Raw genomic sequence first — 27,599 nt, forward strand, 5'->3', positions numbered from 1 at the left:
CCTACCTGTTACACTTGTGGTGGTAAATGGGAACCCTCCAACCTCCCCCCACAAAACCCACTGTACCCACATGTAGGTTCCCCCTCTTCACCCCTTAGGGTTATGGTAGTGGTGTACAGTTGTGGGGAGTGGGTTTTGGGGGGGATTTGGGGGGGCTCAGCACCCAAGGTAAGGGAGCGATGCACCTGGGACCAATTGTTGAAGTCCACTGCAATGCCCTCTAGGGTGCCCAGTTGGTGTCCTGGCATGTCAGGGGGACCAGTGCACTACAAATGCTGGCTCCTCCCACGGCCAAATACCTTGCATTTCGCCAGGTTTAAGATGGCCGGGCCCGGTTTCCATTATGGCCGAAAACCGAAGCCAGCCATCTCTAAACCCGGTGATCTCAACATTTGACCTAAATATTGAGATTTAGCCGGCCCCAACTGTAATATCGAAAGAAAAGATGGCCGGCCATGTTTTTCGAAAATATGGTTGGCTCTGCCCCTTTGAGGAGCCAGTCCCGAAGATAGCCGGCCATCTATTTGGCCGGCGCCATTCAATTATGCCCCTCAAAGTGTCATTTTTTTCTACTGGGTCTTCCATTCCAGTGAACTCAGAGAAACATAGCATACATGATGAACATCCAAAGGAACAGTCATGTCAAATCCCCGCCTTTTGGAGTGCCACAGGTTGCTCTCCATTCTCCTTTATTTTTTAACATTTCTGTAGAACCTTTGAGGACTGTTACAGCTAACTGTGGTGTTAGTATTCAGATGTTTGCTGATAACGTTTAGCTTTACATTCTGTTTGGTAAGACTTGTTCAGTTCAGTAGAAGGCTATAAAGGAATGACTAAGCTTTTTCTGAATCTTCATAAGACAGAAGTCTTGTGAATTTGCCCACAAGACTTGGTTGCTCAATTGGTCTTCCCTGGGCCAAGGTGAAACCCAGTTAGAAGTTAGGAGGCAATTCTATAACCTAGGTGCTAAATTTGCGTGTGTATCATGCATGCTGCCTAAGTACTTCTACAAATACTTGCTTGATTTATATAGCGCGTATTTACAAGGGGGGCATGCACAAGGGCAGAACATGGGCGAGACTCCAACTTTCGTGCATATTTTACAGCAAAGTGTAAGTTACACAAAAACCTGCCATGCTTAGGTGTCACATTTACACCAGCTGTATGGCTGTAAGTGCTCAACCCTCTATGTTAGGCACATTAATATGTGGCTGCACAAGTAGTCTATAAAGGAAAGTAGGTGCCTATGCTGCTTTATGGAATAGTCTTCTACCAAGTGCCCTCTGGATGCCTGATTGTAAGTGTCCTCTTATAGAATTGACCCCCCCCCCCCCCCAAATGTGTATGTTCTTCCGCCAGGGTCGCTTTACTCATACTACCCCTCTCCTCAAGTCGCTTCACTGGCTCCCTATCCGTTTTCGCATCCTGTTCAAACTTCTTCTACTAACCTATAAATGTACTCACTCTGCTGCTCCCCAGTATCTCTTCACACTCGTCCTTCACTACACTCCTTCCCGTGCACTCCGTTCCCTGGATAAATCCTTCTTATCTGTTCCCTTCTCCGCTACTGCCAACTCCAGACTTCGCTCCTTCTGTCTTGCTGCGCCCTATGCCTGGAATAGACTTCCTGAGCCCATACGTCTTGCCCCATGCTTGACCATCTTTAAATCTAGATTGAAAGCCTACCTCTTTAACATTGCTTTTGACTCGTAACCACTTGTATCCACTCGCCTCCACCTACCCTCCTCTCCTCTTTCCTCTACACATTGATTTGTTTGCTTTATTTTTTGTCTACTAGATTGTAAGCTCTTTGAGCAGGGACTGTCTTTCTTCTATGTTTGTGCAGCGCTGTGTACGCTTTGTAGCGCTATAGAAATGCTAAATAGTAGTAGTAGTAGTAATTTGCAATACTTTTTTATTAATACTTCAGAATAACAAAATTGTGGAGAATAAATCCCCTACAAATATCTAATACATCAACATTCAAACTGTGTCAACAATCATTTTCCCCTCCCCTTTTCTCCCCCACCCCCCTAACTTCCCGTCCCTCCACCCTCCTCCCCAGCCCGTCTTCTCCCCTCTCCCCCCCCATCCCGAGCCCCCCCTTCCACTCGCATTCTGAATCTCTATCTCCCGCTCCCCTTCTTCTCCATTCAAAACCCCTATCAAGTACCATTCCTCTGCGTTTGGGTTGTACTTTCCCCTGCGTTTATCCAAATGTGTATGCTGTGAGTGATTTTTGATGGATACTTCACTTTTGAAACTCAGGTTTCAGATGTTAAGAACCGCTACAATTACCTTTGTCAAAATAAGGAGAATTTGCCCATTTATTACTAATAAGGATTTTGCAGTACTACTGTGTGCGTTTATCTTGTCACATTTGGACTATTATAGCACTCTGTATGTGAGGTGAATTTATTCAAGCTTGAAATGTTTACATGTAGGGGCATAATCGAAAGGGACGTCCAAGTTTTGTTGAGGACATCCTCGCAAAATGTCCTGATGGAGGGGCGGGGAAACCCATATTATCAAAACAAGATGGACGTCCATCTTTCATTTCGATAATACGGTCAGGGACGTCCAAATCTTGAAATTTTGGTCGTCCCTAGACTTGGTCGTTTCTGATTTTTGGCGATAATGGAAACCAATGACGTCCATCTCAGAAACCAGCATTTATAGTGCACTGGTCCTCCTGACATGCCAGGACACCAACCGGGCAAACTAGGGGGCACTGCAGTGGACTTCATAAATTGCTCCCAGGTACACAGCTCCCTTACCTTGTGTGCTGAGCCCCCCCAAAAAAACCCAAAACCCACTACCCACAACTGTACACCACTACCATAGCCCTTACAGGTGAAGGGGGGCACCTAGATGTGGATACAGTGGGTTTGTGGTGGGTTTTGGAGGGCTCGCTGTTTACTCCACAAACGTAACAGGTAGGTGGGGATGGGCCTGGGTCCGCCTGCCTGAAGTACACTACACCACAAAAACTGCTCCAAGGACCTGCATACTGCTGTGATGGACCCGAGTATGACATCTGAGGCTGGCAAAAAATATTTTGAAATATATTTTTTGAGGGAGGGAGGAGGTTAGTGACCACTGGGGGAGTAAAGGGAGGTCATCCCCGATTCTCTCCGGTGGTCATCTGGTCATTTCGGGCACCTTTTTGTGCCTTAGTCGTAAGAAAAACACGACCAGGTAAAGTCATCCAAGTGCTCGTCAGGGACGCCCTTTTTTTTTCCATTATGGGTCGAGGATGTCCATGTGTTAGGCACGCCCAAGTCCCGCCTTCGCTACACCTCTAACACGCCCCCCTGAACTTTGGCCATCCCTGCGATGGAAAGCAGTTGGGGATGTCCAAAATCGGCTTTCGATTATACCGATTTGGACGACCCTGTGAGGATGTCCATCTTCCGATTTGCGTCGAAAGATGGGCGTCCTTCTCTTTTGAAAATGAGCCCAAATGACTACAAAATGTTGCTTCTGGCCCTAGGGAACATACTTTGTCTATTCTGGTTTCTTTTCACTGGCTACCAAAATCCCACCAGGTGCAAGTTTAAATTACTTGTTAAGGCTTTATAGAACTAGAGCCAAGATGTAATATGAATATGTTGCACAGTTATTTTCCTGCCCAAATCTTGCAATTCCAGGGCATAGGCTTTTAGATGTTCCAACAGTTAAATGTAGCTTGAAAAAGTCATCCAAAGGGACCAGGTTTGTTTGTTTTTTTTAACTGCATTTCATTTTGTTTTGTTGCACAATTGTGAAATAAGCTGCCAGCTAGTTTGCATTGATGAAATGATTTATTTTGATTTTGACAGCTTTTAAATTATTTTTCATTTCCTTCTGTGCAGGGTTGAAAATAGAAACCAAATGCAGATTTTTAGCCTCTAAATGGTGATGATGTTCCTTGCTTTTTTATCCTCACTAAAATAATTAAAAGTAGAAATATAACTATCCATACGTCCAGGGGGAATCTATCGTGATGGTGCACACATAATGGTGGAATCTGAACTGATAGGGTTCTGTGAAAAATACAACTTGACTTGTAAATGCCTAATGATGCGTATGATATCTTTCCGTGCAGAAAAGGAATCATGAAACGTTATAGGTAAGAAGGATAACCCCTTATCCAAGACAGTGTGTTGATCCTCTGTAAGCTCAACTCCCGATATGCTGACCACTAAAATTGTCTGGAACTCTGAGATCTGGACTGCAGTTTTATCCACTCTTCGTTGACATCAACCATCACAGCTCCTATGGGTTGTATACGGGATATAAGAATTGAAGCCTGGTACATCTTCCAAAAGAATCCAGGGTTCTAGCTTCTCAGCCTGGGGGCGCTGAGGCATAGCCCCTGGAACTCCTGGCTCCTTTGAGAGTGGATTCCACTACCATGGAATTGTGAGGCAACTGAGGCCTATCAAAACCAGATGTACCAGATGTACCAATACTGGGTGTAGGTAAAAAGTGGGATGTTTGACCACGGAAATACAAATCCTGGAGACAATATCATAAAAACTTCTTTATTGAAGAAAAGACTCGACACAACTGTTGTGTTTCGGCCTACAGGCCTGCATCAGGAGTCTATAAAAACATAAATCAAATAAATCTTTCAAACAAATACATATACAGAATCAAATAAAACATTCAAATAAGTAATAAATATACAATAAGAGATCAACATATAATAAAATACAACAATAAAAAAAAATGATAATAAATAATGATGAACGTAAAGTCTCTAAGTGACGTATACACAGATTATGCATATTTGCTTTTCCTTTTGTTTATATATGATGTTGGTCTTACGTTTTCTCCTGTATACATGATGTTGGTTGTATGATTTTTACTTGGTTTTTTATTCAAAGTCTTTTATATTTGCATTTTGAAGACAGCATGTTTTACTTCTGTATGTCTTCCTTGTTTCAACATAAGCTGTGCACGTATTTGTATGATGCTGCTTTTATGATATGCTTTAGTATATACAGGTTTCCATATAATGCCTCATGGATATTTTATCTATTGTCCTTCATATACAAATCCCTCCTCCACCACCGCCAACTCCAGGCTCCGCTCATTCTGCCTCACCTCACCCTATGCTTGGAATAAACTTCCTGAGCCCTTACGCCAAGCCCTCTCCCTACCCATCTTCAAATCCTTGCTCAAAGCCCACCTCTTCAATGTTGCTTTCAGCACCTAACCTTTATACCTTTCAGGAAATCTAGACTGCCCCTATTTGACTGACTGTACATTTGTCCTTTAGATTGTAAGCTCCTTTGAGCAGGGACTGTCCTTCTATGTTAAATTGTACAGCGCTGCGTAACCCTAGTAGCGCTTTAGAAATGTCAAGTAGTAGTAGTAGTAGTATATATGCATGTATTTTAAGATAGTATGATCTATTTTTACATGTTTTGAATGTTTAGTCCTTCCTATAATTAGTCCCTCTTACCAATTATTTATTTATCTACATGACCATTTTGTGTAATTTTTTGGTGATATTATAACATCCCACATATGCATAATCTGTGTATACATCACTTAGAGACTTTACGTTCATCATTATTTATTATCATTTTTTTATTGTTGTATTTTATTATATGTTGACCTCTTATTGGATATTTATTACTTATTTGAATGTTTTATTTAATTATTTGATTCTGTATTGTAAGCCCCCAGGGGTGCTCTCTGATGTACAGTGGCCCTCTAGTGGCTCCTGCCCAGCCTCACTAGCCCTTTGCTTCAGGGATCCACCTTGAGACCAGACTTCTCTCTGTGTCCGTTGACTCGGGCCTCTATGTTTGGTCCTCCCCTTTCCCTCAGGGTGACCTCTTCATTAACCTGCAGTCCTGGCCCGGCCTCCCCGCTGTATCTCCTGGTAACCGACCCACCTTACCAGTTCTTCTGGTGGGGCCCCCGGGTCACCCTTCTCTGGAAGGTAGCACAGCTTCCTCTGCTTGTAAAAATATGCAAATTAGCTGGTTGCACGTAAATTCAGTTTATTAGAGCTTGGTTACAATCTTTTGGGAACCTGGCTTTCCAACTCTTATTCTTGGACTGCGATTCACCCCCCTGAGACCATTTACTGGGGGACATCTGGGTCTCAGGGTAGGGTTACCATATGGCTCCAGAAAAAGGAGGACGGATTGAGCCAGCCAGGTTTTACTTCCATTGCTTTCAATGGAAGTAATTGAACCAGCCGGGTTTTACTTCCATTGCTTTCAATGGAAAGCAATGGAAGTAAAACCCGGCTGGCTCAATCCGTCCTCCTTTTTCTGGAGCCATATGGTAACCCTATCTCAGGGTATAACAGCCACCTCCCCTGGATAGGACACACTTTATTCACCTTAACCTTATGGTCCTATCCTCCACCCCACGGCTGTTTGTTCTTTTTAAACCCTTCACAGTTCCAATATCAGTACTGGGGACCCACAGTCCTTCCCCTTGAACACCCAGTTCTTTCCCAGTACTGAGGACACACAGTCCCACCCCAATACTTCAGGGACTTCTTACCCCAGGATTTCCAGCCTGCTTTCCCTCTTGGACACACAGTCACTCCTCCTCTGCCCCGGGACACACAGTTCCGGATTCCGGCCTCCAGCTCCATCTCTCCCTTGGGCAAACTCCTCTCTTTCAGGCAAACCTCTCTCCTCTACTGAGAGGAAGCTATTTATGAGGTGTCCACTTAACCTCCCCACCTCTTGAGACCTCGCCCCTCTGGTTCTAGAACGATCTGGGTCCAGAAGACTCTTCTCACTCTTCCAGCTATCTCTCTGGAGCTCCCTCTACAGGCCAGAATGTGCATTTTCCCGGTTTTCAATGGGAGAGCGCCCTCTGGCGGCCTCTTCATGTAAGGGCAGACACTGTGGTTATCACATACCCCCACCCTTAAGATATTGCTGCTCCCTCAAATCTCTTCTTTGAGGTGCAGCAATTCCTGACTCCCCTATTCATCTTGGGGTCAGGTTCCTTCTCTCCCCTATCAGGAGGGATTCTCAGGAAGGCTTTGTACCCAGTGGTCCGCCTTACCACAAAGGCTCTGCTTTGCTCTAGGGGACCTTCCTCTGTAACCCCTAGAAACTCAAAAATCCCTAATCCTTTCTTTCTCCGCCTTCCTAGGCCTCTGCGTCTAATCTCTTCCCCTACTTTCCTAGCCCATGGGTAAACCCCCTTCTTCACTCTTGGTTTTGGGTGCACTTTCCTCAGGCCTAGTGCCCCTAGCACTTCAGGGAAACTTCTAATCAAACCCTTTTCCTTTCTACAACCCCTAGGCCCTGACTGACCTCTGTGGGTTTTGTGTAGGGTTCCAAGTCTCCTTTTCCCTGAGACTTTTAAGTGTTTCCTATTCCTCCCTTTTGGACTAGGATAACCACTTTTAGCACAAGACTCCCCCCAGCCTCTGGGTGATCTCGCCTCCCCCTGGCACCCTTCCTGAGCTGGGGTCCCCTGCCTAGGAGCTCTTTCATCCCCCAACTCTCCTGGGCAGTATCTGGGCCCTAGGATCAACCCTTTCTTCTGGGACCTGAACCTTTCCCTCCCCTGGGCAGCCTCTTCCCTTTTCTGCTTGCCCTTCTGGGGTTTCTCATCCACTTTAAACTTTACACCACCCCTCCTTGTGGATTTAACAGAGTCCTTCTGACTCTCCCTATCTTGACCCTTGGGCAGGGGTTTACTTAATTTAACCCCTCCTGGGTCCTTCTGACTCTCCCTATACTGACCCTTACTCATGGGTAGGAGTTGACTGACCCCTCCTGGTCGCTCCTTCCCCTTGAGCTTCTCCTGTAGGGCTACAATGCAGGAGTGGGCTTCCTGAAGCTCTCTTAACCTCCCTTGCCCATCCTGGAAGAGAACATCAACTGCTAGGGTCAGCACTCTGCACTTCTCTTCCATGGCCTCCCTGCATCTCTCTGCCCTTTCTGTGGTCTCTTTGGCTTGCTGTCTCTCTACAGCTCACTCAGCTTGGGTCTGCCACAAGGCCACCATTAACTCTACCACAGCTCTATCATACCCCTGCTGTACTTTCCTCAGCTGGCTTTCCTGCTGGCCCTGTAATTCTCCCAGCCAAGCCTTTACCTGGGTTAAACTCCCCCTCAGCTCTCTTATAGCTGTGTGCTGTAGTTTACCCATCTCCTTAATAATATCCTTCAGGGCCGCTTGCTCTTTAGGCCACTCCTGGCGAGCATTCTGGAACTCAGCTTTAATTAGGGATACCCTCTGCTCCTGGTCTTGTTGCAAGTTGTCTGTGAGGTCCCTTATCTCCTGTTCATGGGTGGACTGCAGCTTAGCTAATTGGGTCTCCTTCAAGGCTTGGGTCTCTTTCAAGGTAGTTGTAAGACAGGCTACTTCTGCTTCCCTTTCCTCCCTTAGCTTAACTTCTGTGCGCAGCTCAGCCCTAACCGTGGCTAGCAGTGCCTCACAGCCTTCCTTCTGCCTAAGGGACTCTGCCAGTTTGGCCTCTAAGGCCTGCTTTGAAGCAGCCATCTCTTCCTTACAAGCTGACTCGAATAGGACCCACTTCTGTTCATTCTCCCTCAAACTATTCTCCATCACCTTCTGGGACGCCTCCTGCTGCTGCTGTATATGGCCCACTAAGGTTACCATCAGTCCTTTGTTTAGTTCCAGGACCTCCCTCAGACATTGCTCCGGGTGCCTATTGACTTCCCCCAGTTTACCTAGGGCCTGTAATTCCCCTTCTAACTGCCAGACATTTTCTGTAATGGATTTTAACAGCAGGTTCTCATTCTTTTCCCGGGCCTCCCAGTATTTCTCCCCACCCCATGGAAATACCGCCCGGTCCTCACCGTAGCATGGGCAGCCTACTTTATCTTCAGCTGTCTCACCCCCCTGCTCACAGTGCACAAAGGACTTCCCCTCCACACTCAGGACTACTCTTTATCCTGTCACCTGGGAAGTTCTCACCTGGGCCTACACCCCCTTTCCCTTTCCTAGAGGGTTTACCCTTCTTACCAGGACTTTCACTATCCTGCAACTGGGGCTTTCCTTCCTTGTCCATGCACCCCTCCTCCCTCTTGGCACTTTTCAGGTTTGTGGCCTCCCCTCTCCCTGGGACATTGGGGGCTCTCCCTGCAGCGGGTTCCTCCTGACCCTCTTCCCTGCAGACACCTCTTTCCCCTTGGGTTCCTGGCCTACCCATGCCATCTGCCCCTGAGGAATGGGTTACCTCCCGACTCCCATGGCCTTTGGGCTTCCTCTTGCCTGCCATGTCACGTAACCCCAACCAACTGACTGTAGGATTTCCTATTTCCTCCCAGTCTCCCAGTTCATCCTCTGAACTGCCTACTGCCAGACACCACTCTCCAACATGGCCCATTTCCCCACATTGGTCACACTCTGGCTCAATCACTTCTCTTTTTCTCGGGGTCCTGTCTTCCCCAGACACCCCTTCAGGCTTAAACAATGTCCCAACAGTCTCTGAACACAGTCCCCCTCCAAGTTCCAGAACCTGGATCATGGTGTCCAACTCTGCCATGTCCATTCCTTCTGCTGGTGACTTGGGCTCCGGCTCCTTGGGCCTCTGGACTTTTCTCTTCGGTCTGAACCGTCTCCGCCCTCCCATGGCTCCGACGACCTCCTCGACCGTCTGATGGGATGTAGCCAGAATCTCCACAAGAACAAGCCTTTCTATCATTTACATGAACTGCTCTTCTCAGCTTACTGGATCCTCCCTCGCCTCCCCCCTAGGTATCCTTTACCTGGATAGGTAAGTAATGCGCCTTTGTCAGCGTTGGCCCCCTCGACGGGCTTCAGGAACCTCCTGGACACCACCTTCACACTCTGGCCATTCGTCTGGTCTCTGGACTCTGGAACTCCTCCGACTCGCCTCCGGAACTCGACTGCTCCTCCTATCCCCACACAGGAGACCCCATGGAACTCTGCCGACTTGTCTCCGGAACTCGACCGCTCCCCCTATCTCCACACAGGAGACCTCGTGGAACTCTGCCGACTCGCCTCTGGAACTTGACTGCTCCCACTATCCCCACACAGAAGACCTCCTCTGGAGACTGATGCCTTTTCCACTCAGCTTCACTTTGGTCCTCCAGAACCAGTGGGTAGTCTGTTGGGCTCACTTCCCTGGGGATACAATTACTGCCTGGGTCCAACCAACCCTCAGCTTTCAGACAGTTGTATTCAATGGCCAAGGGTAGCAGGGATTCTCTGATGTCCTTGTCCTCAGGTGGTTATTTCAACAAGGTCCCATCTGGGGTACCATTTGTAAGACCCCAGGGGTGCTCTCTGATGTACAGTGGCCCTCTAGTGGCTCCTGCCCAGCCTCACTAGCCCTTTGCTTCAGGGAACCACCTTGAGACCAGACTTCTCTCTGTGTCCGTTGACTCGGGTCTCTATGTTTGGTCCTCCCCTTTCCCTCAGGGTGACCTCTTCATTAACCTGTAGTCCTGGCCCGGCCTCCCCGCTGTATCTCCTGGTAACCGACCCACCTTACCAGTTCTTCTGGTGGGGCCCCCGGGTCACCCTTCTCTGGAAGGTAGCACAGCTTCCTCTGCTTGCAAAAATATGCAAATTAGCTGGTTGCACGTAAATTCAGTTTATTAGAGCTTGGTTACAATCTTTTGGGAACCTGGCTTTCCAACTCTTATTCTTGGACTGCGATTCACCCCCCTGAGACCATTTACTGGGGGACATCTGGGTCTCAGGGTATAACAGCCACCTCCCCTGGATAGGACACACTTTATTCACCTTAACCTTATGGTCCTATCCTCCACCCCACGGCTGTTTGTTCTTTTTAAACCCTTCACAGTTCCATTATCAGTACTGGGGACCCACAGTCCTTCCCCTTGAACACCCAGTTCTTTCCCAGTACTGAGGACACACAGTCCCACCCCAATACTTCAGGGACTTCTTACCCCAGGATTTCCAGCCTGCTTTCCCTCTTGGACACACAGTCACTCCTCCTCTGCCCCGGGACATACAGTTCCGGATTCCGGCCTCCAGGCTCCCATCTCCTCTCCCTTGGGCAAACTCCTCTCTTTCAGGCAAACCTCCCTCCTCTACTGAGAGGAAGCTATTTATGAGGTGTCCACTTAACCTCCCCACGTCTTGAGACCTCGCCCCTCTGGTTCTAGAAAGATCTGGGTCCAGAAGACTCTTCTCACTCTTCCAGCTATCTCTCTGGAGCTCCCTCTACTGGCCAGAATGGGCATTTTCCCGGTTTTCAATGGGAGAGCGCCCTCTGGCGGCCTCCTCATGTAAGGGCAGACACTGTGGTTATCACAGTATATGCATTTGTTTGAAAGATTTATTTGATTTATGTTTTTATAGACTCCTGATGCAGGCCTGTAGGCCGAAACACAACAGTTGTGTCGAGTCTTTTCTTCAATAAAGAAGTTTTTATGATATTGGCTCCAGGATTTGTATTTCCGTGGTCAAACATCCCACTTTTTACCTATATCTGTGTTTTCCCGTGGGGCGTTTGAGTTCTCCGCTTGATTGCGGATTTTTTTTGAACATTTATCCAATACTGGGTGTCAATCTTCTTGGGCATGACAGGGACCGATAGAGGGGACTCCCAGTTCCCGATGAGGAATTCGTGGAGTACCTCATGGAGAGGTGTAGTCACAGCCTCCTTAGGAGGAGATATATAGTCCAGGACCTCGAGCATCTTGGCTCTGGGCTCATCCTCCACTTTCAAAGGAAATGGAATGACCTCAGCCATTTCCTTTACAAAAGATGGAAATGAGAGTTTCTCCGGTGGAGACCTTCTCCTTTCAGGTGGAGGGGAGGGTTCAGAGGGAATCCCATAAGAATCATCTGAGGAAGAGTATCTGGGATCCTCCTCTGAATCCCATGAGCGCTCCTCTTCGATGTTGGACAGTATGGAATTGCTGAGACCGAACCCGCCTCGGTGCCGAGGAACCATGTTCCTGAGAGCGGCAGCAAAGTTGGCTCCCGTCTTCACTCTCGCAAAGCTTCCTCCACTGACGTTGAGGGAGTGCCAGCTTGGGTGGCAGTTGACACTGGGGCCACTTGTGGCCCCAGTGTCGAGGCTGCACCTCAGGCTGAGGACCAGGCGGGGCCACAATGGGAGGTAGGATAGGCACAAGCAGTTCAGGGAGCAAGGCCCAGATGCAATCATTGAGGGCTGACACCAGGAAAAGCTGGGGTGTAGGCTGAGACGTAGAAACACGGGTCAATGCGGGAGCAGGATCTCAGTTGCTTGGAGACAGGCACATTGGCACCTCCTGTATGGAGAGGGAGCAGTCCTCCCGGCGCCGATGCTTCTCAGGTGCCAAATCCATTGACTCCCGGTGCTCCCAGCACCATATGTCAAGGGTGACCGATGATGACGCTTCTTAGCCTTCGCCCGAAGCCTGTCACCAAGGTTCCTCGGTGCTGACGAGGACAACGTTGAATCCTCACATCACCTCGGGGTCGGGTTCGACAATGGATGGTCCCAGGGGGCCTGCACAGCAGGAGGCCTCGAGACATGTGAAGACCCACTTGATGCCTCACTGCTCCCAGTGTCTAAGGGCTTTGAAGCAGCCATGCTTACTGACTCTCCCGATGCTCAACATCGAAGCCGATGCCGAAGAACCGGACTTGGCTCCAAAAATCCTCTCTCACTGAGCCTCTTGGGAAACCTGGGTGTTCTTCATGCAAAGATAGAAAACACAGTTAGCGGGGCTATGGTTGGTCCCTAAACACTGCAGACACCAAGAATGGATGTTCTTTCCTGGGATAGTCCAATTGCACCCGGTACAGCGCTTGAAGCCACTTGGAATCTTCGTGGACATGAATAGAAAAACTTTGTCAGCTAAATTAAATGACTTGATGGTGTGTGAAAAAGGGGCAAGGCACAGTAAAAAGAAAAGGGAAAGATCCAGCTGAAGTCAAGGCCTGAAAGCGACCCAATGACGACAGAAAAAAATAATAAAACTTAAAACGCAGGCAAAACAATTCTAAGAAAAATAAAAGGAAGGGGAAAATGGTTCCAATAAAAGGAGCCCAATAACAAAGATGTGAAAAATTGCTGGAAGGCACAAAAAGTAGCTCTCTAGACCAAGTGAATGAGGAGCAGACAAGAAAAAACACCTTCTTGTGTGGAAAAAGAAGAACTGAAGAGACCACATTTATGCGACAGGCGGGCAGGCACTAGGGCATGTGCAGTGAAGTGCAGTGAAGCGCAGCTCACACTTCACAAAGCTCTCTTTTAGCTATGGCAAAATGCTGGACCGGGCGACGCGGATCAGCATCACCCACTTGTGAGAATTAATAAGCCTGCTTGTCCTCGGAGAACAATACTTCCCAAAAGTCATATTTCATTACATGATACAAACCATGGTCCTGGTCCATGTGGATTATTGCAATGGAATCTACACAGGATGCAAAGAACAAATCCTAAAAAAAATTACAAACCGCACAAAACACAGCAGCTAGACTCATCTTTGGAAAAACCCAATTCGAAAGCACCAAACCCCTACTCCAAAAACTACACCAGCTACTGATCAAGGATTGCATAGCCTTCAAGATCTGCTCGCTGGTGTACAGAATCATCTTCGGCCTCTCTCCAGGCTACATGATCAATCTAATAGACCTACCAATCCGGAATACAAATTGTATATGCCTTTCTATGCTTGAACTGTTCCTAAGGGCTAGGCCTAAGGCCTGTACTTTGCTCAGTTTGGTTCTCACATGTTAGCCTACTAACTCAGCATTGCTTTCTCAGGAGCTGAGAACTGACACTTCATAACATTTAATTTGCAAGCTGAGTATGTTTTTCATATAAGGTGGATGTAACCTTGGCAGTTGCTGACAGGCTGAGGACACAGTGTGAGGGCTAAGGCAGATAGACAGAGAGAGGACACAAGGGTATTGTTCTGGCTGTGCACGCAGAACTGACACAGAACTCATAAGTAATTAATCAATGGCCACCGACTGTTCACGTGCAAACATATCAGGAGAGACTGATAGAATACATGACCAATCCATATATGGTATAAGGCTACCTAATGGTTCTGGTTTATGGGAAATCACATGATTTCTGGGAAAATGTAACTTGTAACAGTATATATGTGATGTCCGGGGCAGTATTAGCTGAGCAGACCTTGTCTTTCAGGATGTGCACTGCTGATTGGCAACCTGCTCCAGGGGGAGAACTATTTTGTAGTTTTGGCTCTGTGAGATGCTAATAAAGGTAATTATTGGCTGCGCCTAATGGAGTCTAAGTTCTCTTTCTTATTATTATTTTCCTATGCTTCCCCCCTTCCTGTGAGGGCTAAGAAACGGGAGGAAGTAATACAAAATAAATCAGCGATATCGTACCCAACCCTCCGCTTCCCAACATGTAAAGGTTTTAAATACAAATCAACCTATGCATCCAGCTTCTCCTATGTCAGCACCAAAATTTGGAATACACTACCAAAAGACCTAACTCTCAAAGAAAATTATCTTATCTTCTGAAAACATCTGAAGGCCCACCTTTTCAGGAAGTTCATACCCACTGAACCAACTTAATCATCCAGGTTACCAAACTGCTTCATTAATAAATATGACAGTGAACATAAAGAGCACAAGCTTCTTGTCGATCAACCTAAACCCAAACATTTAACGCACCTTCTGATACCAAATTAAATCCACTAACCAGTCACTATCAGGACACATGATAATCTCATTGATCCATACAATTTCTAACCTGGTTCAATTCAAAATGCTATGACTTTTCTACAGATTCTTAGTGTTTCACATAAACTGTAACCTTGTTCGATACATTCTGTAACCAATTTACCAATGAATCATGTAAGCCACATTGAACCTATCAATAGGTGGGAAAATGTGGGATACAAATGCAATAAATAAACAACATATGTTATTAGCAAATAGGTCTCAATAATATTTGATTTTGCATTAAATAGTAATAATGTGGGTTGGTACATCTATCCTTTAGATCGTTAGCCCTCTGGAGACAGTGAAGTGTCAAATTAACTTTCAGTTCCCTTCTCCACCACTGCCAACTCCAGGCTCCGCTCATTCTGCCTTGCCTCGCCCACTGCATGGAACAATCTTCCTCAACCCCTACGCCAAGCCCCCTCCCTACCCATTTTCAAATCTCTGCTTAAAACTCACCTCTTCAATGCTGCTTTCGGCACCTAACCTTTTGTACAATATAGTATTCCCTATCAGATGGACTCTATACTTGTTTTTAGCTTGTACACCTGTCTTTTAGATTGTAAGCTCCTTGAGCAGGGACTGTCCTTCCATGTTAAATTGTACAGCGCTGCGTAACCCTAGTAGCGCTTTAGAAATGTCAAGTAGTAGTAGTAGTAACTGTAACTTGCTCTATGATATTAAAGGAAAAGATTTGCATTAAATCTAATTTGCACTAAATACTTAAACAGAAAAAAAAGACATCATAATCATTTATATCAGCTGATGTTTTAAAGGTAGTTCCTAAATAGATCCACATATGTAACTGAGCCAGTTGACAATCTCAACATACTTTTTCACTCGGTTATTGATGACCTTTCCACTGACCTTGATGAAGTTTTCAAGGAGATAATTGCTTGTGATCCAGCCCAGGGATCCTTCCTCATTTCCTGTAAGGATCCGAGCTTCCTGGAAATCCAGAGGGTATTCTCTGATCGTCTTAGTGACCTCTTCTAAGACTTGTTCTGCTTTGGTGCTATTTTTCATCCTGCATGAAAAAAAAAAGGTACGTCCTAAAATTTATGTAGATAGCCTAAGGTTCTGATCCCACGAGGACTTGCAGAGATCTCTAATGGCTCTAATGTCCTCTTCCTTACCCTGACATTTCTGGAATAAGGGATAGCCCTTAATTGACAGGATAGAGGGAGTCACCACAGAGAGGGTAAGACTAGAGTAATATAAATTCCTAGCCCAGGGGGAATTTTTTTTGTCTTTGGCTCCTGCTCACTGGCAACTATACCAGTGAAGAAAGGGAAGCAAGTGACTGACTAGCCCAGCCAGTGCACTGAAAAAAGCAGGGCTGGTCTTAGCAATTATGGGGCCTGTGCAGACCAGTTCGGTGGAGCCCCCTGCTCCCACCTAGCCCCACCCCTTGTTGACAAGAGTTTTTAAAACATTTTTTATTTCAAATGAAGACAAAGACAAATCAAGCAAAACTTGTACAGAAAAACTAATTCAAATAAGCACAATGCTATCATAGGAAACCTTTAGGTTTAAAAAGCAAAACCATGTGCATGTAAGGACTGTATAAATAAATTAAAACAAATGCCCTTAATATGTAATACTTGGTAGCAAAAATTGAAACAGTGATTGAATATTCACATAGCAAGCAGCTTGAGCCAACAGATTTATTTTCCACTCAACATAGTTAACGTTGTATGAACTTGACGGCTAATAGTGTGCTGAACTGGACAATGTTGGTACATTTAGACTGACTCTGGACAGTTCTGCATGAAGGAAACCCTTCCCTCAGTACCTTCTCTGTGAAATAGTAGTAATAAAAAAAGGAAGTGCATTTTTAAAATACATCACTACATTCCACAAAACAAAAGGAGCAAGTTCCCACATGCCATCTTTTTCTTTTGATGTAGGCACAGGAAAAAAAAGATGTTAATGTTCCCAGGTCTCAACCTAATTCATTATTTTTTAAACTGTACTTATATATAGTAAGTCTGATTGTTAAGCACCTGATATTCATAATGTCTGTTTTAGTGACTGTTTACTAGGTGAAAACATCAGGATAAAATGAATCCCTATAACCATCCCCTCCAAATGACACAATAATTACAATTTAGAACTAATCAGATGAAACCAATACTTCCATATCATCATGCTGATCAATCCATAGACTGGTGGGTTGTGTCCATCTACCAGCAGGTGGAGATAGAGAGCAATCCTTTTGCCTCCCTATATGTGCTGCCGGAAACTCCTCAGTATGTTCTCTATCTCAGCAGGTGGTGGTCACACACAGCAGCAGCTCTGGCTAGGTCTCCAAGCCTAATTTTTAGGTTTTGTTGAGTACCTGGGGTTGAGGGCTCTTCTTGAGCAAGTGCAAACCTGGTGGTGCCAGGTCCCTCCTTTTCTCCCCCCTCCTGCTGGCTCCGTAAAAAAAAAAAAATTTTGGACGTCTTTAAGGGCGTTTATTTCAACATTTATTTCAACGTTTATTGCAGCTGCTCACTGGGACAGCTCGGAGCGAGAAGCAGGTAATTTTACCTTTTTATAGCGGGCAGGGGGTTCCCCGTTCGGTCTCCATGTGGTTTATTGCGTCGGAGGGCGAGGGCACGAGGATTCGCTCCCTGGACCGCGTGGGTGCGTCTAGCGGGGATGCGGGGATTTCAAAACCTGAATTGCCTTTGTTAAGCATCAGTTTGGAGCCTCTGTTGGCTCCGCCATTATGCTGGGGACGAAGCGCCCGCCTAGAACCTTCCACGTGCATGAGGCCATGCGCACCTTGATTTCGGCTCAATGGGATGTCCCAGAAGCGAGCCTCAAAGTGGCTAGGGCTATGTCCCGCCTCTATCCTCTGCCTAAAGGTGAATGGGAGGCCTTTCTTTGGCCTACTGTGGATTCTTTAATCACTGCGGTGACGAAGAAAACGGCGTTGCCGGTGGAAGGTGGCACGGCCCGACGCCCAAGACAGAAGATTGGAGGCGGCCTTAAGGTCGTCCTTCGAGGCGGCTGCTTTAAGTTTGCAGGCCTCAGTTTGCGGCTCCTATGTGGCCAGGGCGTGCCTGACGATTTGTGCAGCGGGCTTCCCCCTCGGATCCTTCTTTGAGGGCTGAATGGCCGGCCCTGGAATCGGGCTTAGCTTATTTGGCAGACTTGCTGTATGATGTCTTGAGAGCCTCAGCTAAAGGTATGGCTCAGACAGTCTCTGCGCGGCAGTGGCTTTGGCTGAAGCATTGGTCTGCAGACCATGCCTCTAAGTCTCGCCTGGCTAAGTTGCCTTTTAAAGGCAAGCTGCTCTTTGGGGTCGAGCTGGACAAAATTGTGACCGATCTCGGCACGTCTAAGGGCAAGAGGTTACCAGAGGTCAGGGCTCGGGCCAGTGCTCGCCCCGGTAACTCCAAAGGACGGTTTCAGGAAGCCCATCAGTATCGCCTGGGCAAGTGGGGCTCCTCTGCCCCCTCTTCCTTCAAGAGGAACTTCTCCCCCAAGCAGCATTCCTTTCGCAGAGACCGCCGTCCCTGAGGTGCTTCCTCCGTTCCTCCCCCAGGGTCTCGTACCCAATGACGGGGCCCTGGTCCATGGCCCAGTGCAGATTGGAGGACGCCTGTCCTCGTTTCTGGGTGAGTGGACCAGGGTAACTTCAGACGCTTGGGTGCTGGAAGTCATCAGAGACGGCTACAAGCTAGAGTTCTGCCAACCCTTAAGAGATGTGTTTGTACTCTCTCCCTGCAAGTCTCCGGTCAAAGCTGTGGCAGTGCAGCAGACTTTGGACAATCTGATCCGCCTGGGTGCGGTCGTTCCGGTGCCAGAAGATCAGCTTGGCAAGGGACGTTACTCCATTTACTTTGTGGTACCAAAGAAAGGAGGTTCTGTACGGCCTATCCTCGACCTCAAAGGGGTCAATTGGGCCTTGAAAGTTCGGCACTTCCGAATGGAGACTTTCCGCTCTGTTATAGCGGCAGTGAAGGCAGGGGAGTTCCTGGCATCCTTGGACATCAAGGAAGCTTACCTGCATATTCCCATCTGGCCTCCTCATCAACGCTTTCTGCGTTTTGCAGTCCTGGGCCGACACTTCCAGTTCAGAGCCCTCCCGTTCGGGTTGGCTACTGCTCCGCGGACCTTCTCCAAAGTAATGGTGGTCATCGCAGCCTTCCTACGAAAGGAAGGAGTACAAGTCCATCCTTATCTGGACGACTGGTTGATCCGAGCCCCCTCTTATGCAGAGTGCGGCACAGCTGTAGACCGGGTGATTGCTCTTCTGAGCTCCCTGGGGTGGATCATCAACTGGGAGAAAAGCCAGCTGCGCCCGACTCAGTCCCTGGAATATCTGGGAGTTCGTTTCGACACCCAAGTGGGCAGAGTGTTCCTGCCGGACAATCGAATTGTCAAGCTTCAGGCTCAGGTGGACCAGTTCCTAGTAGCCTCTCCTCTTCGGGCTTGGGACTATGTGCAGCTGTTGGGCTCTATGACGGCCACGATGGAAGTAGTGCCCTGGGCCAGGGCTCATATGAGTCCACTACAACTCTCTCTGCTGCAGCGCTGGACTCCAGTGTTGGAGGATTACGCTGTGCGCCTTCCCTTGGACCTAGCAGTGCGCAAGGCGCTGAGCTGGTGGCTGAGGACAGACAAGTTGTCCGCAGGGATGCCTCTTTTGACCCCGGAGTGGGTTGTCGTCACGACGGACGCCTCTTTGACGGGCTGGGGAGCCCACTGCTTGGGAAGGACAGCGCAGGGGCTCTGGTCTCCTGCAGAGGCAAAGTGGTCTATCAACCTCCTGGAACTCAGAGCCATTCGGTTGGCGCTTTTGGAGTTTCTCCCGGTACTGGCGTTGAAGCCAGTACGGGTCCTGTCGGACAATGCCACGGCTGTGGCCTATGTCAATCGCCAGGGAGGTACCAAGAGCGCCCCTCTAGCCAAGGAGGCCATGAATCTATGCCAGTGGGCGGAAGCGAACCTGGAACAGCTGTCGGCAGCCCACATTGCTGGAGTCATGAATGTCAAGGCGGACTTTCTCAGTCGCCATACCTTGGATTCCGGAGAGTGGCAGCTATCGGCTCAGGCGTTCTTGGACATCACGAAGCACTGGGGCCAGCCGAGCCTAGACCTGATGGTGTCATCGGCCAATTGCCAAGTGCCGCGCTTTTTCAGCAGAGGACGGGACCCTCGATCTCTGGGAGTAGATGCTCTTCTCCAACAGTGGCCGACACAGGAGCTTCTCTATGTGTTCCCGCCCTGGCCCATGATGGGCAGGGTACTAGACCGGGTGGCAAAGCATCCGGGACGGGTAATCCTGGTGGGTCCGGACTGGCCCAGACGTCCCTGGTATGCGGACTTGATCAGGCTCTCAGTGAATGGACCTCTGCGACTGCCAGCGGAGCAGGGCCTGTTGCATCAGGGTCCCGTGGTGATGGAGGATCCCTCCCCCTTTGGTCTTACGGCCTGGCTATTGAGCGGCAGTGTCTGAGGAAGAAAGGCTTCTCAGACAAGGTCATCGCCACTATGCTGAGAGCGAGGAAGCGCTCTACTTCTACTGCTTACGCCAGGGTTTGGCGTACCTTTGCATCGTGATGTGAGGCAGACTCCCTTTCTCCCTTCACTGCTCCAATTTCTTCAGTGTTGGCGTTCCTGCAAGAAGGTCTGGAGAAAGGCCTGTCGCTCAGTTCCCTTAAAGTCCAGGTAGCGGCTCTGGCTTGCTTCAGGGGCCGCCTGAAGGGTGCTTCCCTGGCTTCGCAGCCAGATGTGGTGCGCTTTCTCAAGGGAGTTAATCACCTGCGCCCTCCTCTGCACTCAGTGGTACCTGCGTGGAATCTCAATCTAGTGCTAAGAGCCTTGCAGAAGCCGCCTTTGGAACCCTTGTCGAGGGCATCTCTGAAAGACCTGACGTTGAAAGCAGTCTTTTTGGTGGCTATCACTTCAGCCAGAAGAGTTTCCGAGCTCCAGGCGCTATCATGTCGAGAGCCCTTTCTGCAGTTCACTGAGGCAGGAGTGTCTATTCGCACAGTGCCTTCCTTCCTGCCCAAGATTGTTTCTCGCTTCCATGTGAATCAGCAGCTCTGTCTCCCATCCTTTCGTAGGGAGGACTACCCAGAGGAGTACTCTGCTCTCAAATATCTAGATGCGAGACGAGTCATCATCAGATACTTGGAAGTGACCAATGATTTCCGGAAGTCGGATCATCTGTTTGTCCTGTTTGCAGGCTGCTAAGCCTACAGTGGCAAGATGGGTCAAGGAAGCCATTGCAGCGGCTTATGTGGCCACGGGGAAGGTGCCGCCTATCCGGCTGAAGGCTCACTCCACTAGAGCTCAGGCGGCCTCGATGGCGGAGGCCGAGTCCGTCTCCTTGGAAGAGATTTGCAAGGCGGCAACTTGGGCATCGGCTCATACCTTCTCCAGGCATTACCGCTTGACTGTGGCTGCTCGGGCAGAGGCCCGGTTTGGAGCTTCAGTGTTGCGGTCAGGGATTTCTATGTCCCGCCCTGGGTGAGTACTGCTTCGGTACATCCCACCAGTCTATGGATTGATCAGCATGATGATATGGAAGGTAAAATTATGTATCATACCTGATAATTTTCTTTCCATTAATCATAGCTGATCAATCCATAGCCCCTCCCAGATATCTGTACTGTTTTTATTCTGGTTGCATTTCAGGTTCCAGTTTAGTCTTCAGTTCCTGTTCAGGAGGACTTCGTGTTCAAGTTTTTTCAATTGGATTCTTCAGGAGTTGAGACGATTTTGTGTTACAGTGAGCTGCTGCATTCCTCTCCCCTCCGTTTTACGGGGCTGGATTGAGACCTAAATTCTGCCGGCGCTCCCTCCCGCTTCGTGCGGCTGTAGGGCAGCTTTGTACCCCTCCCGCTTCGGCGGTGTTAGGGTCAGTCAGCTCCTCCCGCGGTTGCGGTTGCAGGATAAGCCAGATCCCCCCGCATCGGCGGGGTGGTGTCCCTCCCCCGCTCCATGGGGATGAGCTGGACGGATTCCCCTCCCCCACTTGTGTGGGGATGAGCTGGGTTAATTCCCCTCCCCCGTTTCGGTGGTGGTGAGCTGGGCAGAGTGTCCCTTTGTGGGTGTAATTCTCTAAGTGCTGAGTCCTGCGGATGGAGCTTTGATATCGACATACTGAGGAGTTTCCGGCAGCCCATGACCACATATAGGGAGGCAAAAGGATTGCTCTCTATCTCTACCTGCTGGTAGATGGACACAACCCACCAGTCTATGAATTGATCAGCTATGATTAATGGAAAGAAAATTATCAGGTATGATACATAATTTTACCTTCCTCTGTGTACATCTGAATGCTGCATAAGTAGACGGCATCTTTGAAAATATAAGTAAGGTCCAATAAAAATGCTACCAAAAATAAAGAACGACAACATGGATACAGCAGCTCATAGGTTTGCTTGCTTTGAGTGAACAGGGATGAGGGGTGCATGGAAGAGAGGGAGACCAACTTCATGGGCTTCAATGGCCGTCTCAATCTAACTGCCTTCAGCTCTCTCCTCTTAGCTCTGGCTTGCAGCACCGCTGCCTTCTTCAATTTTCTGGGCCGCCAGCAGCATCAGTGAGGTAAGCACACTGCCTTCGGCAGTCTCTGAAGCTCTCCTTCTGTTGCAGTGTCCTGCCTATGCGGGACAGGAAATTGCAGCAAAGAGAAAGCTTCCGGGCCTCCAAAGGTAGCGTGCTTACCTCACTGATGCTGCCGACGGTCTGGTTGAAGAAGGCAGCACTGCAGGGAGCTGAAAGGGAGTAGGAGAGAGCTGATCAAGATGCTTAGATTGAGAACAGGAGACGACAATGATGGCTGAAGCAGGGAGCGGGAGGGAGATGCTAAGGCTGCCATGGGGCCCCTGGGAGCACGAGGCTCTGTGTGACCGCCCCTGTCGCCCCTGCCTAAGACCAGCCCTGAAGAAAGGAAGAAAGAGGAAACAGTAACTTAACCAGTGCACTGGGTTCTGGTGATACCAGACTACCTCCACTGCTTTCACAGGAGAAGAAGAAGAGGAGCAGTACCAAGATTAAGCCTGAACGAGCATGAGGGGACAGGAAGAAGCCCTATAACATCTATACATGGATAAAGGAACCAACAGCAGAATCCCGTCTGGGAATATTTTACACTTAACAATGCCTTTGTGTTTGGATGCTCAAAGAGCCTTACTAATTAGAATAAAGGACTTACAGTTCAGATCACCATCTGGGGTGAGGGCCCTCAGACAGTGTGCAACTAAACAAGGACTGGATCAGGAACTTCCACCCAGAGATAGGATCCTGAAAGAAACCTACTGAGAGACTATGGCCCTTATTTTAGAGCTCTATTTGTGTTTTGCACATCTGGAAACCAGCATTTAGACATCCATATTGCATGTATATCCAAATCCTGATTTTATAAATCCAAAATGCAGTATGTCCTTATGGCACGGGGTGTGGTCTTGGAATGTTTTGGGTAGGGCTAGAGAGGGCCCCTTTCAGAACGGAAAAAAAATCTATGTCCAGAAATATGAACTTTGATATTTAGACCTAGTACCCAGCACATCCAAGTAACAGAAAAGTGCTCCGATTGAGCAGCTCTCCACTGGAGGGATTAAGAGAAGCCACCCCCTTAATTCCCCAGTGGTTGGTATCCACCCCCTCCCCCAAATGTAAAACTGACAAGGGATGCTGGGCTTTGTGTAATCTTCAGGAACTATGGACATTCATGGTAGTATTTTTTTGTATTAACTCCTTAATAAACCTCTATGTAGATTGGAGGCGTGGCCTAATGGTTAGAGAACCAGAGGATACTGTTTCAAACCCAACTTCAGCTCTTTGTAAAGTTTTTTTTTTTTTTAATTGTGAGCCCTCCAGGAACAAAAATACCTACTGTACCTAAATGTACACTGTTTCAATAGCCTTTGAGCTTACAGGTTTCTTTACTATGGGGGCCCCACTCCCCAAATGGTGATCTGTAAGTCTAAGGTTAGTTGGGCTCTTTGAGCCTTCAAGCACAAAGGCTTTGTTAGGTGTAAATTTCCCCAGATGGGACTCTGCTATTGGTTCCTTTATCCTTGTAGATGTTATTAGAACCCTTTCTTGTTGATCCCTCAGGCTTGAGTTTGGTATTGCTCCTCTTCTTTTCCCATCTCTTTAGTTCTGGTCCACATTTCACATTCCATCGGGAACTAGTGCAGCAGCTGAGTAGGCTCTATTATTGTTTCCCCACTCCTCCTTTTCTTCAGTGCACTAGTTGGACTATCCAGTCACTATAATAGTTGTTACTAAGCATAATACCAAGTTTTGCCTGAGGAATCCAAATTACAGTTAAGCTTTTGGTTCAAAACTTACATTTTGTCCTGGACTATATTATTCAGAGGAAGGACAGAACTATCTGACCGCATTTCAGTGTCAGTCAGCCTTCTAATTCAAGCTGGTCCCTGCTCTGCCCTCCCTATTAAAAACTCTTAAAATTTGCTAAAAGTAATCCACCCTGATGCTTGTCAAACAAACAAAGGTTACATACATATTGTAGACGTAATCTGTATATTCTCATTTAGCCCTTTCTCTTCAACATTTATTAACTGAAAACTACAGGTCATGGTGCAGTGAGACATGACCTTGTTTCAAATTAGATTCAGGATGACAAAGATGGCTAAGAAAATTAATTTCATGGGGGTTAAAGGTCAGTCTAGCAAATAACATGATACATCAAAGGAAGAACTGACCCACTGCACTCCTACATATAGATTAATAAATAGTGGAAGGCTAGGTCTGGTCTGGTTTCCAGACTTCTCTGTCCTGGCAGTTGAGGAGGAAAGGGAAAGGAGGCATATGACAGTGTGCATCTGCACTTTGCTTCAGTCACCTTTTCTTCATCATGCACCTGACCCTATAAAGGAGTCCCAAAAAAAGACAGCAGCCGGGCACCACCACAGCACTCCCCAGTCAGGTCTTCATGGTGAGCCATAGCCAGAAGCCCCAAGAGAAAGCAACACCCACCATCCATGGCTGACATTTCATATTGCTTACAGCTCCCATGGAAGAGAAAGAATATTGTATGAAAGAGAAGAAGATGAACTGACAAGACGTCATCAGCTTGCATGGCTGAAGTGAGCATGAAGAGGGAGTAAACTGCAGGGAGCAGAAGGTACAACAAGGCATAGAAGGGGGTAACCTTCATGGAGTAGGAAGTACAACTCTAACCACATTCCTGGACAGACTAGATGGGCCCTACTGATCTTTATATGGTGTTGATTACCATATTACTATGTAAAAGAGTACAAGAGGGATCATCACTGGCCAAATGGAAGGAGTGTGTTGTTTCCTATCAGGCTATAACAGAGAGATGGGTGGATAGAGTAAGAAGTAATGAAGAATGTTTGAGAGAGAGAGAGAGAGAGAGAGAGAGAGAGAGAGTGCTGTAGAACTGGAGGAGAGAGAGGGTTTATATTTGGGCTAGGGCTGGGTAGTGTAGGGTTTGGGGGGTGGGTTGGTTGCCAACTTTTTAACAGAGAAAAACCTGAAACCTGTCCCTTGCTTCATCTGTACCCTTCTCTTGTCCCACTCCCATGGCCCCACCCCAAGTCCCTTGTCACATCTACTATTGCATTCTTCTCCCATCCACCCCTCTACAACCAACTGTCCATTCTAGAGTTGCCATCTAAGATGAAAAAACTGCCACATGTTCTAGGATTCTTTCACAAACACTGTCTAATGATATAACAAAAATTAAAATTATATATTGAAGTTTTCATGTCCCTTCACTAAGACCAACACACAGTCCCTCCACTGGAAAACACTATGCACAGACTTGTAGCACTAACTCCTAGGACTCAAAGATCAACAACCTTATCTGTGAAAAGGAAGCACTTTAAACATTACACTGGGCCCCTAAACACCAATACATCATCTAGAGAGAAAGCAGAACAAACGGGACTGCTAGAGATCTCTACACAGAAACTACATGCTAGCAGAATACAGCATCTTGGTCACACACGCAAAACACAGATAGGCCCTCAACAAATATGAACCAAGGGACCACCACAGATCAGTAATAGAGATATGAAGACAAAAACTGTAAACTTCAAAAAGTCAGACTTGCATATACAGTAATACTAGAAAAATAGAAACTGAAATGCAAGATATGAGAGATGCACAGTTCCAAAGCTGACATATTCCAATTAATAAATTCAAAATAAAATACTTTTTTCCCTACTTTGCAATCTGAGCATTTGTAGGTCCAAGTATATCTTCTGCTTTTCTCAGTTCTTCTCGTCTTTCCAGGATCTCCTGTACTTTTGACATTTCTTCTCTCTCCATCTTCCCTCTGTGTCCCTATCTGTCCTGTCCCCACTCCTATCCTCCCCCCTATGTTCAGCATCTAACCTCTCAGTGACCCTATCATCCCCTAATATTCAGCATCGACCCTCTCTGTCCCTATCCCACCCCTCTGTATTCCTATACTTATGCTTACTCCATTCTCAGCATCTCTTCTTTTTTTTTTTGTTACATTTGTACCCCGCGCTTTCCCACTCATGGCAGGCTCAATGCGGCTTACATGGGGCAATGGAGGGTTAAGTGACTTGCCCAAAGTCACAAGGAGCTGCCTGTGCCTGAAGTGGGAATTGAACTCAGTTCCCCAGGACCAAAGTCCACCACCTCTTCTCTGTGCCCTGTCTCTCCCTTTTCCCTTCCCTTCCTCCCACACACCAAACCCTGGGTCCTGCGTTTTTCCCTTTCTTTCTGTTTTGTTCCCCCAATCCAGTATCTGGTTTCTCCCTCCTGTCTTCCCTCCATGGGTCCAGCATCTCTCCCCTTCTCTTCCCCTCCTCCAGTCCAGTCTCCCTCTGTCTCCTCTTGTCCCCCCATCCTAGCAGGTCCAGTATATCTCCATTTATCTTCCTTCCTACCCCCCACCATGTCCAGCACATCTCCATCGCCATGCACCCCCTCCCCTATACAGCACATCTCCATCTCTGTACTCCACTATATCCAGCACATCTTCATCTCCATATCCTCCAAGTCCAGCACATGTCCAGAACAAAAATTAGAGCATATTCAAAAGCATGAATTGAGACAAAGCCAACATGGATTTAGTGAAGGCAAATCTTGCCTGACCAATCTACTTCATTTCTTTGAAGGGATTAACAAACATGTGGATAAAGGTGAGCTGGCTGATATTGTGTTATCTGGATTTTCAAAAGGCGTTTGACAAAGTACCTCTTGACAGACTTCAGAGGAAATTGGAGAATCATGGGATAGGAGGTAGTGTTCTATCGTGGATTAAAAACTGGTTAAAAGATAGAAAACAGAGAGTAGGGTTAAATGATCAGTATTCTCAATGGAGAAGGGTAGATAGTGGGGCTCCCCAGGGGTCTGTGCTGAGACCACTGCTTTTTAACATATTTATAAATGACCTAGAGATGAGAGTAACTAGTGAGGTAATTAAATTTGCTGATGTAACAGACAGGGCCACCGAGAGATTGAGCAGGGCCCGGGGCAAGGCCGCCCAGGGGCCCCGCCACCGCCGCCCCCCAAGGCCACCGCCCGGCGCCGCAGTCCCCAGTCTCACCCACGCGCCCTCGGCTCCGTCGACCGTCCGCCACCATGCCCCCTGCATTCAAATCGGCAGAGCCGCGGCCTCACCTCTCTGTGAAAGTGCAAGATTGCCTCCCTTCGGGCCTTCCCTCCCTGTGTCCCGCCCTCACGGAAACAGGAAGTTACATCAGACAAGATCGGGACACAGGAAGGGAAGGCCCGAAGAGAGGCGATCTTGCGCTTTCACAGGGAGGTGAGGCCGCGGTGCTGCCAATTTGAATGCAGGGGGCCCGGTGGCGGACGATCGACGAAGCCGAGGGCGGGTGGGTGAGACCGGGGACTGCGGCACCGGGCCCCCGTTGGAGGCCTGGGCACGGGGAATTTTGTCCCCCCTGTCCCCCACTCTCGGTGGCCCTGGTCACAGAGTCATTCAAAGTTGTTAAATTGCAAGAGGATTGTGAAAA

At 47.8% G+C, this 27,599-nt stretch overlaps 1 protein-coding gene across 2 annotated transcripts in view; it reads right to left on the bottom strand.

The window, feature by feature from the left end:
- LOC115472397 (ectonucleoside triphosphate diphosphohydrolase 8-like) overlaps positions 1–27,599 on the bottom strand; it is a 280,150-nt gene that overhangs the window by 133,425 nt on the left and 119,126 nt on the right. For both annotated transcript variants that reach the window (XM_030206669.1, XM_030206670.1), the window contains one exon: positions 15,508–15,667. In XM_030206669.1, coding sequence (XP_030062529.1) covers positions 15,508–15,667 — 160 coding nt within the window. The remainder of the gene's footprint in view (positions 1–15,507; positions 15,668–27,599) is intronic.

This window comes from Microcaecilia unicolor, chromosome 6, assembly GCF_901765095.1.
Source record: "Microcaecilia unicolor chromosome 6, aMicUni1.1, whole genome shotgun sequence".
Classification (NCBI taxonomy): Eukaryota; Metazoa; Chordata; class Amphibia; order Gymnophiona; family Siphonopidae; genus Microcaecilia; species Microcaecilia unicolor.